Source organism: Alligator mississippiensis, chromosome 2 (genome assembly GCF_030867095.1).
Source record: "Alligator mississippiensis isolate rAllMis1 chromosome 2, rAllMis1, whole genome shotgun sequence".
NCBI lineage: Eukaryota > Metazoa > Chordata > Crocodylia > Alligatoridae > Alligator > Alligator mississippiensis.
The window spans coordinates 189,948,972-189,969,590 of record NC_081825.1 but is presented as its reverse complement, the minus strand read 5'-3'; the positions used below and the strand labels follow the sequence as shown (position 1 = coordinate 189,969,590).

The window sequence follows — 20,619 nt, the reverse complement described above, 5'->3', positions numbered from 1 at the left end:
TGTTTACCTGCCTTACAGGCTCCAGCAGGAAAGTGAGCCAGAAATAAGCCTTCGGACTAAGAGCCTCAGGCCCTGCCCTTCCCCCTCTCCCTCCACCTCTGGGCAGGGTTGGGGGTTTCTGGCCCCTTTTGCAATCAGCCCATGTAGGCTGGAACTCAGCCTGCAGAGCTCTTTGCAAAAGGGGGAAATCTACAGCTTTCTTTGCTAAAAGGAAAAATCCTCATTTTCTCTGATTTAAAAACAGGAAATCTGTGGTTTTCTCTGTTTTTGCATGAGAAATGGAAAACCCGGATCCCTGGTGATCAAGCAGCAGCATGGGTCAGGAGGTGGAGAAGCAGTGTGCTTGGGGATGGGGCAACTGCACATGCTGCTGCCCTATCTCCTGACCCACACTGCTGCTGCTTTCTCTCCTGATCCACACAGGAACCGCTTAGAAGCATGAGTCAGTGTGGGGCAGAAGTGCAGGTTAGGGGATGCGGCAGCAGTGCGTTAGGAGGTGGGACAGCAGTGCATCCTGCTGACTGGGCAGCAGGACCTGTGGGGGATCAGGTAGGGGGTAGGGCAGCAACACAAATGGGGGATCAGGTGGCAGCAAGGGTTGGGGTTTGGGGGAGGGGGACAAGCCAGGAGGCATGGGGATGGGGGATAAGTAGCAAGGGTGCAGGGATAAGAGGGCAAGTGATGGGGGAGCAAGGTGCAGGGGTCATGATGCCTTCCCTCACCTGTGGTTGGGGACAAATTTAAAACAACCCTCCAGTAATTAGACTATACCTGGAAAATTATACATTTATAATTTTTTATTTATATTATCTAATTATTGGGAGTCATCTTAAATTCTTATTTGTCTTGGATTTAGATAAATACAGTAATAAAGTTTTATAGTGGACCTAGGTATTATGTAGCTTAGTTGATGGATGCAGAGCTATTTGAAATATTAAGTCTGTTTGCTTATTTGCTTGCTTAATAGTTTATTTATTTAGTTGTACTTTAAAGAGAACTTATTGACGGTACAGGAATTAACCACAGGAAAAGTAGCAAGGACAGCAGAATATCGACTTGGCTTAGCAGGTTGCTCTTCAGTGAACTAAAACAAAAAAAATGGAAGCTTACAATAAGTGAAAACTTGGACAAATGACTAGGGAGGAATATAAGAGTATTCTTTGGGTGTGCGGAGAGGAAATCATGAAGGCCAAAGCGCAATTGGAGTTGCAGCCACTTGGGGACATGAAGGGTAACAAGAAAGTTTCTACAAGTATGTTAGCAACAAGAGGAAGATCAGGGAAAGTGTGGGTCCCTTACTGAATGGGGGAGGCAACCTAGTGACAGATGATACGGAAAAGGCTGAAGTGCTCAATGCCTGTTTTACCTCAGTATTCACAGGCAGGGTCAGCTACCAAACTACTGCACCTGTCAGCACAGTTCAGGGAGGAGGTGAGCAGTCAACAGTGGCAAAAGAAAAGGTTAGGGACCACTTCAAGAAGCTGGGCATGTACAAGTCCATGGGGCCGGATGCAATGCACCTGAGGGTGCCGAGGGAGTTGGCCAATGTAATTGCAAAGCCACTGGTTGTTATCTTTGAAAACTCATGACAATCAGGAGAGGTCCCAAATGATTGGAAAAGGGCAAATATGGTGTCCATCTTTAAGAAAGAGAAGAAGGAGGATCTGGGGAACTACATGCCAGTCAGCCTCACCTCAGTCCCCAAAAAAATCATGGAGCAGGTCCTCAAGTAATCCGTTTCTAAGCGCTTGCAGAAGAAGGTGATTAGGAAAATTCAGCAGGGATGCACCAAGGGCAAGTTATGTCTGACCAACCTGATTGCCTTCTGTGATGAGATGACTGGTTTGGTGGATGCAGGGAAATCAGTGGATGTGATATACCTTGACGTTAGCAGACTTTCAGTACGGTCACACACAACATTCTTGCAAGCTGAGGAAGAATGGGTTGAGTGAATGACTGTAAGGTAGATAGAAAATTGGCTGGATTGTGGGGCACAAAGGGTAGTAATCAATGGCTCAATGTCTAATGGGCAGACAATATCAAGTGGAGTGCCCCAGGGATCAGTCCTAGGGCTGGTTTTGTTCTATATCTTCAACAATCTGGAAGGTGGAATGGAATGCACCTTCAGCAAGTTTGCAGATGGCTCCAAGCTGAGTGGAGTAGTAAATATGCTGGAGGGTTTGGATTCAGAGACCTAGACAAATTTCAGGATTGGATTAAAAGAAATCTTATGGAATTCAATAAGGACAAGTGCAAAGTCCTGCACTTGGGACAGAACAATTGTATTTGCTGGTACAGACTGGGGACTGACCGGCTAAGCAGAAGCTCTGCAAAAAGGGACCTGAGGGTTACAGTCAACAGTAAGCTGAATATGACACAACAGTGTGCCCTTGTTGTGAAGAAGTTTAACAGCATAGCGGGCTGCATTAGTAAGTGTTGCAGCAAATCGGGGGAAGTCATTTTTCCACTCTATTTGGCACTGGTAAGGCCACATTTGGAGTACTGTGTCCAGTTTTGGGCCTCCCACTACAGAAAGGATGTATGCAAATTGGAGAAAGTCCAGTGGAGGGTAACAAAAATGGTTAAAGGGCTGGGGCACATGACTTAATGGGCACATGACTACATGAGACACTGACTGCACAGTAGCCTGATACTACTGTGCAGTAGCACTGTGTGGCAAAAACCGTGCCGAGACACTGCTGCACGTTAGTATTAGGCTACTCAGCAGTAGCATCACTTTAAAGGCATTTGCTGGTGCTACTGCGCAGTATTAGGGAAGTATTGGATTCAGATTCAGCCAATTCAGAGGACAGTGATTCAATTTGGAGATTCAGATCACTATCCTGAATTGATTCAGCTGAATCAGCTTTAGAAGTTTCGGCGCTGATTCGGAGGATCAGCTGGAGAGAGGCAGGCATAGCCAGGTGGCTCCTCCAGCTGTGCCTGCCCCTCCCCATGCAGGGGGAGCCATGGGAGAAGCCCCCATGGCTGCCCTGCCTAGCCCTGTCTCCCACCCAGCCTCACCCTCAGCCTCAGCCTAGACCCGGGACGTTAAAAAAAAAAAAAAAAAAGAAAGAAAAGAAAAAAAGCCCTGAGCTCACTGGCTGCAGGACCAGCAATTGGGGCTGCTGGGCGCCCCGCCCCCCCCCGGTGCAGTGCAGGGCAGTGGGGATCGTGCCCCCCCACCTGGCACCTGCATGGCAGCTGCCTAATGGCGTGGTTGCAGCGTAGCTCGGCAGGGCGCTGTGTGGGAGCTGGGGCCACTGGGGCTGAGCGCTCCTGGGCTCCGGCTGACTGCTGGAGCCACCTCAGCTCCCAAACAGCACACAGTGCCGTGCCGAGCTGTGCTGCACCCACACCATAGGGCAGCTGCCATGTGGTTGCCAAGCGAGGTGGGTGGGGGGGCGATCCTCACTACCCTACACTGCGTGAGGGGCTCTGTCACGAGGGGCTCTGTCAGAGGCTCCCAATTGCCGCTGCCAGAGCCAGTGAGTATAGGGCTTTTTTTTCTTTTTGTTAACGTGCTTCCCTTTCCCAACCCCAATAGACTTACCAGCTGGAGGCAGTCTGTTTAGTCTATGGCTGAATCTCTGAATCAGCTGAATCTTTTCCAGATCTTTTTTCAAATTGATTCGGATGCTTCAGATCAATTCGGAGCTTTTACTTGGTCTCCCCATTTGTCTCAAGTTGCAGCAAGGGAAGTTTAGGCTAGATATTAGGAAAAACTTTCTCACTAGGAGGGTACTAAAGCACTAGAATAGGTTACCCAGAGAGGGGGTGGAATCTTCATCCTTTGAGATTTTTAAGACCTGAGTGCACAAAGTTTTGTCTGGGAGGATCTGGTTTGGGATGGACCTGCTTTGAGCAAGCGGTTTGGACTAGATGACCTCCTGAGGTCCCTTCCAATCCTAATTTTCTATTATTCTATTTCAGACTACAGAAATTGGTGACTGGTAATTTAATAATGGAAAATGGAACCATTAGGTATAAGATGCTTATAGCTTTTTGTTTTGTCCTTGCAAATATCAGGTTCATCAGACTATTAATAGAAAGAAAATAAAAGTAAGTGTTTTTACTGGTCTATGGTAATAAGCCAAGTATTTGTCCTTTAAGATTATTATTAACACGAGGAGTGAATATTGTAAACAATGTAGATTTGTCTCAGTAATTGAACAGATCGTGCTAACATAGAGAGGAAGTTCTAACAGGCTGGTCAAGGTCATTTTGTAACCTCTTATTGCTCATGTTTTTAAGAGCTGTATCATTCTTAGATGCTTACCTAGGACGCAGCTGACCTAACACACTTTTCAAAGCAAGATCCCTGCACAAGGAGTTGCATAATAATTATAACAGTTATTAATAATAGCATGTAGCTCTTTTCACTGTCCCAAATATCAGATATTTTGTTGATGCAATTTGAGGCAAGCTAGTAAAGAACACCTCTCCCCTCTAGCTAGGTAACTGTTCAAAAAGGGAGTGGAGGATGCACATATGTTTTCTTATATATTTACATATATTGTATTGTGAACTTTTACAGTCGCTTATTGTAATTCTCAGTTGAAATAATCACAGGCAGGTGATACCCAGGGAAACAGTAGGCATCTTGAGACACAAGAAGAACTATGTGGGATAGCATTTTTCACTATGAGTTACCACCCAGTCTCTACTCACTGTCTTTTGCTCAAGATTTTTGATGGGTGTTACTCTAACACAGGCTTGTCCAACATGCGGCCCGCTAAGCCGTCTGTGACCCGCGGTGCTGCGACCGGAAACGAAAGTAAACACTGTTTACTTTCGTTCCCACCCCTTGTCCCTGCCCCGGCCCCTCAGCAGCTTCCTAATGGTTACTGAAGGGCTGGGGAAGGGACAGGGTTCCCACACGCACCGCGTCAGCTTGACGTTGCCAACGCAGTGCATGTGGGAAGAGGAGTAGCCATGTGCCAGTCGGGACAGGATGAGCCCAGCCAGAGCAGCAGGGGCCTCAGTTGCACTTTCCCCCTACCTGCGCTGGTCAGTCTCCAGCGGCACACGGCTCCGTCGCCGCCTCTGCTGCCTGGTGCCAACCTGGGCAGGTCTGTGTCATCCGGAGCAGCACGCGGCTGAAGCCGGATTCCCACGTGCTGCTGGGGCTGGGAGGAGCCTGACCGGGTCGGCACTGGCCAGCAGAAGCGGCAGTGGAGCCATGTGCCGCTCAGGACTGACCGGTGCAGGCAGGGGGGAAAATGCAGCTGAGCCCATGCTGCTCTGGCCAGGCTCGTCCCGTCCCGAGTGGCACATGGCTTCACTGCTGCTTCTGCTAGCTGGTGCAGACCCGGCCAGGCTCCTCCTGTCCCCAGCAGCATGTGGGAAGCCGGCTTCAGCCGCATGCTTCTCCAGATGGGATGGACCCAGCCGGGTCAGCAACAGCCAGGAAAAGTGGCATGTGGCTGAAGCTGGTTTCCCACATCCTGCTGGGAATGGGAGGAGCCCGGCCGGCTCAGCATTGGCCAACAGAAGCGGTGGCAGAGCCGTGTGCCGCTCAGAACGGGACAAGCCCGGCCGGAGCAGCAGGGTCTTAGCTGCATTTTCCCCCTGCCTGCGCCCGTCAGTCCTGAGTGGCACACGGCTCTGCTGCCACTTTTGCTGGCTGGTGCTAACCCGGCTGGGCTCCTTCCATCCCCAGTAGCACGTGGGAAGCCAGCTTCAGCTGCGTGCTGCTCCGGATGGGACAGACCCACCTGGGTCAGCACCAGCCAGCAGAAGTGGTGGCGGAGCCGTGTGCCACTCGGGACTGACCAGCGCAGGTAGGGGGAAAGTGCAGCTGAGCCCCTGCTCCTCTGGCTGGGCTCATCCTGAGGTTCATTTCATGTTTGTAAAATGCTTGGAGAGCCCCACATAGATGCACTGCATAGAAATGCAAAATATATTTTGACTTATTTGGTTGGCACCTTGGGCTGAGATTTTCAAAGCTGAGTCAAAAGGCCAACTTCCATTAAAATAAATGGGATTTAGAGGGCTCCAAATCTTTTATGACTACTTTGTAACATGCTTATCTACCCCTTTTTGCAAATCTCAGCCATAGTTTGGAAGCTCAGCCAAAGAACATAAGAGCTTCTGAACTTAAGAGCATAAAAAGTGCCATGCTTGGTCAGCCCCATGGTCCATCTAGCTCAGTATCCTGTCCCAAACAGTGGCAGAGGTGGATGCTATAGAGGGAGAGTTTTGAACTGGTTATTTAGACCTATTTCTTTGTCACTTCCTGCAACTTCATTGGTGTCAAAGGTCACGTGACATCACTTCCTGATGTGATACCACTTCCTGTGAGGTCTTTGAATATGGCTTGCCGGCCCACTGGGTGATAAAAAGTTTGTGATCCGGCCTCACATTCAAAAAGGTTGGACACCCCTGATCTAACACTACCTTCTCATCCTTTCATCATGCATGCCCTGCAGTTTGGTGGTAGTTAGTCTGGGGCAGACAGTTTTCTAGCTGGTAGTTGATTTCCTCCTACTTGCAGGCATAGTGAAGGTATCCAGTTTTCTTTGTTGGCTGTGGCAGCAGACTTTGATACTACTAACTGCACTGTTTTTCAGTTAATCTGCTGTGTTTTATTGGTGAAGATAAGGCAATCCTCTGTCTTCCTATCTGAGAAATCTTTGGTTAATAAATTGATGTCCTACCAGACGTAGCTTGTTGAGTCTTCTATTAGGCAGGTATGCATGGATGTAGGTAAACATAATGAATCATTGACTGCTACTATCTTTGTGCTCTTGGGTTGGGTCTCCACGTGCAAGGGCACGTGGCTTGTGGCACCACAGACCACACGTGGGGAACATGAAAATCTGTCTGCACTACAGATCTGCAGTGCGGTGGCAAAATTTGGTACTGGGAAATCCCAGTAGCAAAAAAAAAATAGTGCCAGAACACAAAGTGGCACAATGCATGCAAAACAAGCATGCACTGGCACAAACGGAGGCTAGACCATCCAGAGCAATGATCTGGCTGTCAGCCAGGCCTCTGTGCTGCCCCTGATGCTTCAGCAAGCCACCAGGTAAGACTGCTGGGGCCAGCACAGGTGCTGGCCCCAGCCTCCCCTACCTGTACCCAGGACAATTTCCTACGTGCTGAAGCACACGTGCAGGAGTGTGCAATGGGGCATCAAGCAACAGCACAAATTTGTACTGGTGCTGTTTGGGCTTCTACAAGCTCGTATCTGCACTTGAGGACCTGCTGTTGGTATTTAACAATGTTGAGGAGGTAGTTTTGGCATAACCAAGAGCAAACCAGAGTGATGGGGAAAAGCATATAGATTAGTGTGAGTGCATTTTTTAAAATTGGAGTTTAATGTTTGAACATGGCCACTATAGTCAAAATGCTAGCTGTATCATTGCTCCTGGGTCATACCTATAGTGGCAAGTTTGGCGCATAGCATCTCCTTTCTTCCATGGCTAATTTGGATATGTTATTTTCCCCTGACATGAATTTCACCTATGGTAATCTTGGCCAATGTAAACTTTTTAAGTCTAAGAGCAAATTAATTGTATTTTAATAGGTGGAGATACCTTGGGACAGATTGGTTTTGCACATGAGATACATATTAAATTATGTTTCTTATACAGTAAAAAGCTTAGAATTAGTGATGTACCTCTCAAGTTTTAGATCAAGTATTTCATTGATGCGTGAGGCAGAGTATTAAAGTAAACCTCTCCCCTTCAGGTTGGCAACTGTTCAAAATGGGAATGGAAGATGCATATGAATTTTCCCTTATTGTGAACGCTTACAATTTATTATTGTAGTTCTCAGTTAAATAATCACAGGCAGATTTTATAAAAGGAAACAGAGTGAGCATTGAGCATCTTGACACACAGCATGAAAGCCATATTGACAGTAGAAATTACAAGCTATTGTATAACTTTTTTTAGTTGCAAATAAATCACATACCACACAGATTCTTAATGGCTGTAGTGAACTTAGCGGGATGGAAAAAAACTTGTATTTATGGATATTCTATGTTTTTATTCTAGTTTTGACAGTAGGTGAATGTATAACGAATGTATGTGGATCATCCTTGGTGTTCAACCATGTGTGTTGGGCAGGATGGTAGAGAGGAGAACAGCACACTGCAACTCCTTGGCGGGATGATTCTTCAGTACTGTTTTGTTTTAAGTACATCAGAGTATAATAGGAAAGTTGATAAAACACTTAGAAGCATAGTAGAAAAGAGAGAGAGAATGCTGCATTCTGCAGTTAAACTAAGAATAAGGGGGGCATTTTTAATTCCTCCAATCCAGCAGCAAGGGTAGGATTTCTGTATAACATAAAGGATCGCAAATGGTTATACCATATATCAATATGGCAGGCACACTGCTTCCTCTAAGGATCATGCTCAGCTGGTATAAAAGGTATGTCCAACCACTAGCCAGGTAGAGACAATATTTCTTTTTGAAGGAGTCTTGAATGTTGCCTGGCAGTGTTTTGTAGAGGGCTAGCTCAAACTGTCCTGTCATCCAAAAGCACACTAACTGTATTTTAACGCTAGTCAAACTATCTAGGTACTGAACAGGGCTTCCATTGAAGAGTTTTGTAGTAAATGAGGGTGCTCTGTGTACATAGCAGTACTGTGTCATGAAAGGCCAAAGCTCTTTCAAAAATCTACACTCCTCTTTCTCTAGCTCTGTCTCACTCACTAAATACATGTGCTCTGTCAATATTGGCTTGGAGACTTGATACAATTTGTTTTCTATCACAGGTCCTAAGATACATGGTCTTATTAAAGTGGAATTACAGAACTTTTTGAAGACTAAGAGCTTATATACAGTACCTCTGTGGTAGTTAACTGAACTTCTGGACCTTTGTATAACCTGGAAAGAATACTTTATTGTGATTTCTCTCTTTAAAAAGAATTCTGTGGCTTTTAGATTTTGAAAGGGGGACTTAAAATGATGGCAGGGAAAAGAGTAGAACATGAGCTTGTATGGAATCAATTATCCCTTTTTACCCACGCTGTAGGAAAATCTAATTCATATAATTATTGTAGGATATTTTGAATGAAGCTGTTCATATTTTTTTCTTTTAAAATGTGGGGAAATTCCTTTACTACAAATCCATGTGTTTGTCTGTGATGTTCTGTTAAGGTTGTATTGAGGTTTTCTTTATATTCTTTTTTTTTCTAGGTAAAGGCAGGCGTGTGCAGCCTCCTTGGTATGCCCCTGAAGGAACAAAGCAATCAAAGCTCTGCCTCTACAACAGCCTTACTCGCAATAAGGTGACTGATTGAAAGAATGCAGGGGTTTCTGTAGAGGTGCCAAATGACTTTTTTTAAGGGCTTCCTTGGCTACATATAAGTTTTTGTGTCAAAGAGGCTAGAGAGTAATATTCATCAAAATCATATAAATAGGTCCGAAAGATCCTATTTCACTCTAATATGTTTGCAATATGTAATACCTACATATTACAGTGCTTGCTATAACATAGGTTGCAACATGCTACCACCTTTAAATATCTATATTCTGGTGGTTCAGTCATTTTACTATATTTGAAAATATTTTCTATGAACAATGTACCCAGAACAGAATCAAAGCAGAATTTCTGTCTTTAGTGTTGTCCACTTGGGAAATTCTTACTTATTAGGCTAATATAGTCTCAGTGCATATGCTCTTCTGGTCTGAATGGATTATTTTTTGGTTCACTTTAAACAATTTGCAAAGCAAGATAAGCTAATAAGAGGGTAATGGGGGAGGGAGGACTAAAACCTATGTTATACAAGAATAAATTGCTGAAATGGAAGGTTCAGCTATGCTGGTTTAAATTCACACTTGAGGATACGCTAAAAAAAAATAATTATCCATGTAAACAAGAACTTAACTTCCCTTCAGATACTTGGGCAGTGTTTCCTAAGGGTTGAATAAAGATCTGACCGTCCAATTCTTTCGATGTGCTATCATATTTTATAGATTGCAATTAATGTACGTCTTAGTTGAAATAATAACAAGCAAATTTTACTAAGTGAAGGAGAGTGAGCAATGAGCATCTTGCTTGTAGATTGTAATGGTAGCAATGTTCTTTTCCTCCAGTAAAACTGAGGGTGTAATTTGTCTTTTTTTGTATTGCAAATTCACTTGGTTTGCCTCTATTCTGATGTTGCTTTGCTGAAATGATGTGTCTGCAATTCTTTGCTCATTGTAACTTTCTTTTCAATTAAGGATATCTTTCAGCCCCAAGATGGCAAAAAGGTTACGTGGTATTGCTGTGGCCCAACAGTGTATGATGCCTCTCACATGGGACATGCTAGGTACCACAGAGTTTCTTACTTTGGCAAAATACTAACAGTTTTTACTTTAAGCAATTTATTAAATGAGAGCTGAAGATATCCAGCAGTATGTCAATCAATGTACAGACAGAAAGCACGGTAGATTTGCACTTTACACATCTCTGATTTAGTTAGTTTATAATATGAGCTTTCATGAACCTGAGCTCACTTCATCAGATATGCAGAATGGGTGTGTCACTAGAGTGCCATTTGAGTATTATAGAATGGAAAAAGAATAGTACCATTTACAGTTGTGTGATCATGCAATATAAAACCTGTTTCTAATCTGGAATGAGGTAAAGTTACCATAGCAGCTCTAACTGGATTTACTGACTTTGGAATAGGCATAGTTTTTACATCCATGCATGTTTGAGGTATCCACTAAGTAAAAATTCTGTGTCTTGGGGTTTTTTCAGGTCATATATCTCATTTGATATCCTGAGAAGAGTGCTGAGGGATTATTTTAAATACGATGTCTTCTACTGTATGAATATTACAGATATTGATGATAAAGTAAGTCATGTGCATGGATTGTACCTTATCTTTTTGGTGAGATGGGATATGAATTACACTCTGCAGCCTGATCACAGTCTCTTTCACAGTGACATTCATTTTGGTCACTAATCTAAATAGCTTGCCTTTAGCAAAACAGAGGCTAATCAATTTACAAAGGTAATTTGTTTTGCTGGCTTTCTGTATTATCAGTTATTTCCTGGGTGTGAATGATGTGTTTTAGTTTTGTTAATATAATATGTAGCTCTTTTAGTCTGTTAAATTCAGAGGGGTTTTGCTAAGAGAGAGAGTACAAAAAGCATTGCATTTATATTTTGGTCGGTGTCTGCAGATTCTGTTTGTATATTTATAAATTTTAGAAATACATCTTTCATGTTTTTTCTTCTAGATCATCAAGAGAGCGAGACAAAACTATCTTTTTGAACAATATATAGAGAAAAAGCCATCTGTAGCTCAGCTGCTTGAAGATGTTAAAACTGCCTCAGAGGTGAGCTCACAATTTTTCCTTTGCTAGTGACTTAGGCTTGTCTTTAGCAATGTATGTGTATTTCTGAATAGTTGTGTTGACTTCAGTGGAACTACTTATATGCTTATAATCATACATTTGCTTTAAGTACTTCATTGAATCGGGACCAGTGTTAGAAAACTGCTGATACTGCACTCTTGAAAATGATGCAAGCTTTCCATTAGTAGGATTTTCTACCATTGTTTAAATATGAACCAAAAATTCACCATAGATTTGTGTGTGAAATTGTACATTTTATTTTGTATTTTTATAGCTTGTGTGTGTGTGTGTGTGTGTGTGTGTGTGTGTGTGTGTTGAGGAAAAAAATTGAATATTTTCTAAAAGACCATTTTAGCTTTTGACAAACAAATGCATAAACTTAAGGGAAGACCATATGTATTTAGAGTTAGGGACCTCCCACTAATACTTGGACATAACCTCCTGGATTATAGTCAAATCAGGCAGTCCCGAGACCACTATGACCACTGGGGCACCTGAGACGCTATAGCAACCCTTCTCCACTCCACTCATAAAAGATATTTATGAAGATGTTTATGTTGCTTTGCATTAACATGCAAGTTACATTACATTACCAGTGAGAGCACTTAGAAGAGCTACAGTCCTTGTGTTTTAAAGGTTACAGTGGGTTGAGGGGATGATTCTTTCACTTCTTTTTTATGTAGTTCATAAATAAAAGACTAGTAATTCTGAATCTAATTAATTGAATGCAGTGCAGGGAGTCAGGAGACTCGCATACTGTTCCTGACTCTTGCATATCGACTGTCATTTTAAGTGTAACCTTTAAAAAGCTCCATGATCCATATTATCCCAGATTATATACCATCTATAAAATGCTTACCCACCTTTGTAGAAAGCAGCAAACTTAATGGAAAGTGGTAAACAGCAGTACTGGAAACCCCTGTTTAGCACTTGTAATTGGTTCCGGAAGAAATGAGCATTAAGCAGAACCGTGCTAAATGAAACCTAGTTTCCCATAGAAATTAATGTAAATAAATATAATTTGTTCTGCCCTGCCCGCTTGCTGCCAATCACCACTTCTCGCTGCTGCTGCTGCCACTGCTTCTCCCCACCTACCCACTGCCCGTTCTGGCATCACGTACCAGCCCTGAGCCCGGGTCACTGGCACAGGCCCCGTGTTTACGCCTGCCCACGGGCTGCCACTCACCACTCTTCGCCACCACCGCCACTTCTCCCCACCCCTCTGCCCGCCCACTGAAACCTGCTGATTCCATTGAGCGCTATAACAAAACTGGCTGAGCGCTCAGTGGAATGAGGTATGACTTTTAAATGAGCACTATAACAAAATAGCGCTAAGCAAAACTGCGTTAAGTCAGGGTTGTCTCTAATTATATTTTTGTAAAGTTTTATAAAGAGGAATAAATGTGGTGATATGTGTGTTAATTCAGACTTACTGTGTGTGAAAGGACATAGTTATCTATTTCTTTGTCCTTTTGGACTCTTAAACTAATAGGTGCTTCAGCATTTTTTCTGCCTGTGGTTTGATTTAAAAGTGACTAAATGTAGAGTAAACTGCTATGTGTGGGAAATATAGAATTCTGTTCCTAGAAATATTTTGCCTGTAGACTACATAAGTATTGTATTTTAAGTGCAGCTTATTTAAGGAAATCACAAAGGAAGTTAACTTCCTTTATAGAACTTTTTTATATTGTGAATTATTTCATAATTATTTCTTAACAGTCTTTTTCAGTCAAATTAAATGAGACAATTGACCCAGATAAAAGGAAAATGCTGGAAAGAATTCAGAATACAGCGAAGTCTGCTGTGGAGCCTCTAGAAAAAGCTGTGAGTGAGAGAGTCCTTGGAGAAGAGATCAGCAAACGTGCCAAGGTTTGTATGAATGGCTTCTAAAATCACATTTGCCTTGTAACTTATTTTCTGAATCACATTTTGTAGATGTGCCCTTTAATAGAAATGCTTTTGGAGAGAGACCTCAATCTCCCAGTATTTAACATTATTCTCAATAAATTTGTATGCCTAAGCTTAGGCAGATAGCTTTAGGGTGCTGTTCAAATATGCCTCAAAACCCTGCAGCACCTGCTTGTTCTTGTCTGTTGACTAGCTGTCACAGTTGAACTATTTCTAGCTTTCCCATGCAGAATTTTATCTCATGCAATCACAGGCTTTTACATATATTTGCGTATTATGCCCAGGTACCTATCTTTGACAGTTTTGTTGCTATGCTGCTCAAGTATTTAATACCTCAAAACCCATCATATCTGTAGACAAATTATTAAAAATGTCTGTCCTATATAAGGTCTGATTCCAAGCCTGTTAACGTTTATAAAAATATGCCTGTTGTTTGGGTTTAGACTATCCCCAGTAACAACAAGAGCTACTGTAACTAATTTCTTTTGGTACTTAGTCTTCCAGCTAGTATTTCCTCAGTGTAAAGCTATTTGGTGTATCAACTACAGGAGACACAGAGGGTGTATTTTCTGTTTTGGAAAAAATGTGTCCATTTTGGTCTGTCTTGCAGAGTACATCCAGATACTAATGTATGTGTGATACCTACATACGTTTAGGATACCAAAGTAAATATTTATTTAAGGCTAATTCCCAGGATGTGCCTCATGTTAGCTGTGCCCTCAGCATTAACAGTATAATTAAGGTGTACAAGTGGGAAAACTTTAATTGTTTTCTGTTTGTGGCATTTGCGGCATATCATTTTTTCTTTTCCTTTTTATTTTCTACAGAATTATCTCTATTTATTATATGATATTTGTCTTGGTTATCAGCAAAATGCAAACTCCCTTATTTCTAAAGAAGTACCACTGTTTAACCAGAGGGCTGTTATAACTCTCCAGATATCAATTACTACCTCTGTCCTATTTACTCCTAATACGTGAAAAGCAGCATGGTAACAACGTATGACAGAACCAAGGATTATTTTCTCTCTTTTCACAGTCAAAGAGAGCTGTTTTTCTCTTGCTTACGAACTTAGGCCTTTTTATAGATTTGAAATATTGTGAAGTGCTGAACTGTTTCACATACATGACTTTCATTTTACAGACATTGGTGGAAGAAGCAAAAGATTTGTTGTCTGACTGGCTGGATATCAAGTTTGGTAGTCAGGTGACTGACAATTCTATATTCTCCAAGCTCCCCAAATTCTGGGAAGCAGAGTATCATAAAGACATGGAAGCCCTCAATGTAAGTAGACAAGCTGTATCAGCAAAAGCAAAGATAAATATTTTTAAACTTTCTATGGGTGAGGGATATGCAATGTTGTCTTGAATGGCACTAAAATAAATTCCACATCACTTCAGTGGTTGTAGAAGGCCTTTAGGCCTTATGCTTCTTGATTTTTTTTTTTTTTTAATTTGTAATGTGTAGGTCAATATTAAAATCAGCATCTCAAGACCTTGCTCTCCTCTTTCCCTCAAGGTAGCCCATGTCCAAGTGCTTAAATTAACAGCAGTGCCAGCTGTCTGGAAGTCAGGCACTTCAAATTCCATGTCTCCACCCCACTCCCACCACTGGAGATGAAGTGGCCAGACATATTGGAATGGATACTTTGGACACTGAGGTTTATAGCTAAGACCACTGGCTACATTAATATGACCATTTGCTTGCCTGTTCACCATCCCAGGATAACTAAGAAGTTTAAATTGACTCTATGATAATAGTAAACAAGCTTTTCCTGAGCTGTTGTAGTTGAGTACTATCTCCTATCCAGACGTTTGAATAATCAAAAGCTATTCTTCTGTCTGCAAAGCAGATCAGAATTACGGAGGGAAATATTACCCCTCCAAGTAGAGAGGTCATAAATTGAGTATTGCAGCAGCCAGACCTCTGATGAGTAGGAGAAAGGCCCAATAGTTCTGTCAAGGTCCAGAGCAGGGAACTGGGAGTACGTATACCTAGGTTCTATTTTTGACTGGCACTTGTACTGTATCTTTGAGTCAGTCATTTAATCATTGTCTGTCTCAGTTTCTTCACCTCTAAAATAAATAGTTACCTTAACAAAAGCGGTGCAACTTAATTGATGAGAGAGATTGTGTTCCTGGCATACATATACCTATAGATATTGCTGTTTTTAGGTGTTGCCTCCTGATGTCTTAACTCGGGTTAGTGACTATGTACCAGAAATTGTGGAATTTGTTAAGAGGATTATGGAAAATGGTTATGGGTAAGTGCAGGTTTTTTTTCTGTGTAACTTTTAATGTACTTTATCTTTATTTACTTTACTTTAATTATCTTTTGTCATGCTTTTGTAACATGCAAAGCTCTGTAACTGAATAACATTTTTAGTATAACACTGTGAATTGCCTGCTCTGTTTTTGGAAGGAACAGTAAGAGACTATATTCAGGCAGGGTCTGTTGTGTCTTTGAGCCCAGTGCAGTTTTTGGATCAGCCTGGTTTCCATATTCTTTTAAAAATGGAGGCTTTAGATTAGGTGTGTCAGAGGTACAGCCCACAGTCTGTAACTGGCCTATGCAGCTCTATCAGTTGGCCTGCAGTACTGCCCAGGGGTTTTGTATTGGATCTATATGCCACATGTGGCATGTGCTGGACCAGCTCCATTCACTGTATGCAACATGCAGGGCTGGTTCTGACACACATGCTTGACCTGGCCCACAGACTAGCCCTGAGCTACTCCATTTTTGATTAATTTGACACCGCTGCTTTAGATCATGAAATTATAGGGTGAAATCCTAGCCCACCTAAAGGCAGGGGCAAAATTCCTATTAATTTCAATAGGGTTAGGATCTCACATTTATTCTTAGGCGAAGATTTCCAGATATTGATGCATAAATATTGAGGTATAAAGTAAGCTGTTTAAATCTAGATTTAGATATAAAAATAGAAGTGACATGATTTTCAGATCATCAGGTTTGTTTTTTCTTAACTACTCCTGTTGCTTAATGTGTTTGAGACTTTAACTACTTCTGCATAATTGCCCTAAATATCAGTGTAGGCACCTAACTTTAGGCATTCTCATTTGAAAAGATTGGGTTGGTAATTTTTCTATTGATAGCTTAAACTAGCTCTCAAATTTACCATATGATAGTATTTGCATCACAGAAGAATCCTAAGCAGTACACTGAACATCCTCCGATGTTCTGGAACAAATGCTGTAGCCAAAAATTGCCATGGGGTGTCTAACATGCTTGGCTCAAAATCTTCTTTTGTGCCTTATGCCCAAATCATAAAGCCTGAAGAGGAAAAATGTAAGTAAACACAAGAGTCCTGGACCTTCTTGGAGATTTTCAGGCAGAGAAATAAAACTCCAAGGCTGATTTATTCTGCCCCATAAAATCCATATCAATATGTTAGCTAAACAGACAAAGACACTTAATTATAAAATAAATGTACTTTTTAATGATTAGGTTACTGCAAAAAATCAAGAGGTGTAAAGAATTAATGCTTACTAGGGTGATTTTGTATCTTTTGAAAATATGTGTAATAAATACATTTTCATTGATCTTTTCCTGGCACATCTACTGTGGCTTTTTCTTGTTTTTGTCGAATGCCTTTGCCCTAAATCTGTACAATTAAGAGTCACCTGAAGTCACCTTTGCTCATGGTGAGCAGTACCTAACTTCTTAGGTGACAACACTCTATGAGCTATAAGTGACATATCTTGCGGGAACCTAATTTTATGCTAATGAAGCTTCACTTAAATTATTCTTTTTACATTCCAGTTACGTGTCAAATGGATCTGTCTACTTTGATACAGTGAAGTTTGATGCCTCTGAAAAACACTCCTATGCTAAGTTGGTTCCTGAAGCTGTAGGGGATCAAAAAGCTCTTCAGGAGGGTGAAGGTAATATATATCTGTAAGACTTACAATGCATATATACAATATATGCATTGTATATGGGTAAGACTTGCAGTGCATGTATACAATAAAATCTCTGCTATCCAGCATTTAACTAACCGGAAATTCCATTAACCGGAATTTCCGGCCGGCCAGTGAAAGCTTGCACGCCATGGCAGCCACTACCACCCTGCGCTGCCACTGCTCCACAGGCAGTTGCCACCACACTCCCCCCTCCCCCACTTCGCATGTGGCCTCCTCGCTCCCCTCCACTCTGCATTATCTGAAAACCCCTGCTGGGGGGTTTCAAATAACTGGAATTTTTACATAAAAAAGGGTAGTAATTGATGGAAGTCACTCATCATGGTGTCCTGTGACCAGTGGGGTCGCCCAAGGCTCTGTCCTTGGACCCATATTGTTCAACATCTTCATTAATGATGTGGACACTGGAGTCAGAAGCGGACTGGCCAAGTTCACTGACGACACCAAACTTTGGGGCAAAGCATCCACACCAGAAGACAGGCGGGTGATCCAGGCTGACCTGGACAGGCTCAGCAAGTGGGCGGACGAGAATCTGATGGTGTTCAATGCCGATAAATGCAAGGTTCTCCACCTTGGGAAGAAAAACGCACAGCGTCCTTATAGGCTCGGCAGTGCTACACTGGCTAGCACTATGGAAGAAAGAGACTTGGAGGTCATCATTGACCACAAGATGAACATGAGCCTTCAATGCGATGCTGCGGCTAGTAAAGCGACCAAAACGCTGGCTTGCATCCATAGATGCTTCTCAAGCAAATCCCGGGACGTCATTTTCCCCTTGTACTCGGCCTTGGTGAGGCCGCAGCTGGAGTACTGTGTCCAGTTTTGGGCTCCACGATTCAAAAAGGATGTGGAGAAGCTTGAGAGAGTCCAGAGAAGAGCCACACGCATCATCAGAGGTCAGGGAAGCAGACCCTATGATGACAGGCTGAGAGCCATGGGGCTCTTTAGCTTGGAAAAGTGCAGGCTCAGGGGTGATCTGATGGCCACCTATAAGTTTATCAGGGGTGACCACCAGTATCTGGGGGAACATTTGTTCACCAGAGCGCCCCAAGGGATGACGACTAGGTCAAATGGTCATAAACTACTACAAGACCGTTTCAGGCTGGACATAAGGAAGAATTTCTTTACTGTCCGAGTCCCCAAGGTCTGGAACAGCCTGCCACCGGAGGTGGTTCAGGCGCCTACATTGAACACCTTCAAGAGCAAACGATGCTTATCTTGCTGGGATCCTATGACCCCAGCTGACTTCCTGCCCTTTGGGCAGGGGGCTGGACTCGATGATCTTCCGAGGTCCCTTCCAGCCCTAATGTCTATGAAATAACTGGCAGTCCCCTTACCCCAGGGATGCCAGATAACAGATTTTACTGCATATACATTGTATATAGGTAGGACTCACAATGCATGTATATATGCATTTTAAGTCTTACTGATTGCCCTCGGAGACCTATATGTATGGGACTCGCCACCAGAATGTAGTTTGCACTTCTTTTACTGCTCAGATTGTTTTCCAGGATTCAGGAGAGCTGGTCAGAAACTTTCTGATAAATGGATTTTTGTCAGAAAACTGCAATTTACCAATATCAGAACTTTTCACAGCAATGTATCAGTTATAACTTTTTCCCAGAAAGGTTTTTTAGATCCAAAGTGGTATTTCTGGTCAAAACTGGAGTGAGACATGCCCAGGTAGCTCATTGATCAGTGCTTAGGGCAGGGTGAGGTAATGGTAGTTCAATTGCACACATTGCACACTTCCAGGCTTCAGAAGTATTAAAGCTGACAACCATTGACACATCTATTAGTCATTTACTACTGTTGTTTGTAAATTTTGAGTGTATGTTTTAGATACATTCAGCTGAAAATTATGGCAGAGCCAGGAGTATATAAACTTAATGTTTAAATAAAATATAAATAGTTAACCAGTTTTTTTTTTTCTTGACAGGTGACTTGAGCATCTCTGCTGATCGTTTGAGCGAGAAACGCTCTCCAAATGATTTTGCTTTGTGGAAATCTTCCAAGCCAGGGGAACCCTCATGGGACTCTCCTTGGGGAAAGGTTAGGACCAATATGTTGTATACAATACTTGTAAGCAGGAGCTAATAATTTTGAACCATCATATTCACTGATTTGTTGCCAATAATTTATCCTTAACTTGCCTTAAGTGACGTGTGTTAGAATGGTCTTGGCTGTGTTTGTTTACCATCTATATAGTGTAGTAATTCAATTACTAGCCACTTTTCAAACAAAAAAAAAAATGCAGTAATTTTGCCTTCATGTCATTATTTATCAGTGTGCCTCTCTCCATCTTGCTACCTCTTCCACAGTTATTTATCTTTGTGAAATTTTTAGGTTCAACATCTTGTGTTCCAAGCTGTACACCAGTTGGAATGCATGGGAAGAAGTTTCTGTTAAATAGAAGGGTAGTTTGCACAAAAATTTCCAAGGGTCCCCACCTTAACTTTTAGTTATTTGTGAGAAGTATATTATTTTGAAAACATCAGATAGAATATACAGCAAAGGTTTTGCATATTGCTGTGCTCATGGGTATATATGATACACAATTTTGAAGTTCAAAACTATTCTTTTCTCATAGATGTATTAATATCAATGTAGATGAAAACTGAGAATCTGTTCTCTCTTACACATTCTGTATGTCACTTTAAGGTGCTGATTATATATTAGAGAAGAAACCAGTGAGGGAATGATACATACTATGTCAAGATGAGAAGTAGTTTTTCCGTAAGAGTATCTTGGGTTGGGGTGGACAACAGAGAAAATTAACATATAAGGAAATAACTTGTTTCTCTCTAAACAGGGTCGTCCAGGTTGGCACATAGAATGCTCTGCAATGGCTGGGTCATTTCTGGGAGAGTCAATGGACATTCACGGAGGGGGGTTTGATCTTCGATTTCCCCACCATGACAATGAATTGGCGCAGTCTGAGGTAGATGAAGTTCTCATTCTTGGTCTTTAATTCCTATGACCTTATTGCTATACAAATGTAAATTTAACTGGAATTTCACAGATCCTTGCAATTGATCTTAAGATGGCATATAACCCCCTTAAAAACCTTAATTTTAATATGTAGTTTCTGTTAGCAGTTGATTATCTACACAATAGTGAAATTGATGCTACACAAGTTTATGTCAAAGTGAACAAACTAAACAAAAGGTTCCATCTTTTCTTGCACACAACACGCCCCCAAATAAAACACACACCTAGTTATTGCAAGGCAGAATGTAGATAAAAAGAGTTTTTTCCAGAATCACATCCAACTGTGTGACGTAAAGTAAGTCCTCATGGGGACGTGTAGAGTGTCTAGGAAGCGTGGCATCCCAGGAGACAGTCTGGGTGAGAGAGCAGGAACTTTTTGTAATAGCAGATTATTTCCCACAATGCCACCCTTCCTGAACACTCTGAATTCTTTTACATGTGTAAGCGCTGCAGCGCCAGGCACTTTGAAAAGATCC

General features: G+C 42.1%; 1 protein-coding gene across 3 annotated transcripts in view; it reads left to right on the top strand.

The window, feature by feature from the left end:
- CARS1 (cysteinyl-tRNA synthetase 1) overlaps nt 1-20,619 on the top strand; it is a 62,756-nt gene that overhangs the window by 10,075 nt on the left and 32,062 nt on the right. For all 3 annotated transcript variants that reach the window (XM_014602418.3, XM_006271190.4, XM_059722598.1), the window contains 10 exons: nt 9,153-9,244; nt 10,182-10,270; nt 10,705-10,801; nt 11,190-11,288; nt 13,026-13,175; nt 14,358-14,498; nt 15,389-15,477; nt 16,995-17,116; nt 19,092-19,204; nt 19,965-20,093. In XM_014602418.3, coding sequence (XP_014457904.1) covers nt 9,153-9,244; nt 10,182-10,270; nt 10,705-10,801; nt 11,190-11,288; nt 13,026-13,175; nt 14,358-14,498; nt 15,389-15,477; nt 16,995-17,116; nt 19,092-19,204; nt 19,965-20,093 — 1,121 coding nt within the window. The remainder of the gene's footprint in view (nt 1-9,152; nt 9,245-10,181; nt 10,271-10,704; nt 10,802-11,189; nt 11,289-13,025; nt 13,176-14,357; nt 14,499-15,388; nt 15,478-16,994; nt 17,117-19,091; nt 19,205-19,964; nt 20,094-20,619) is intronic.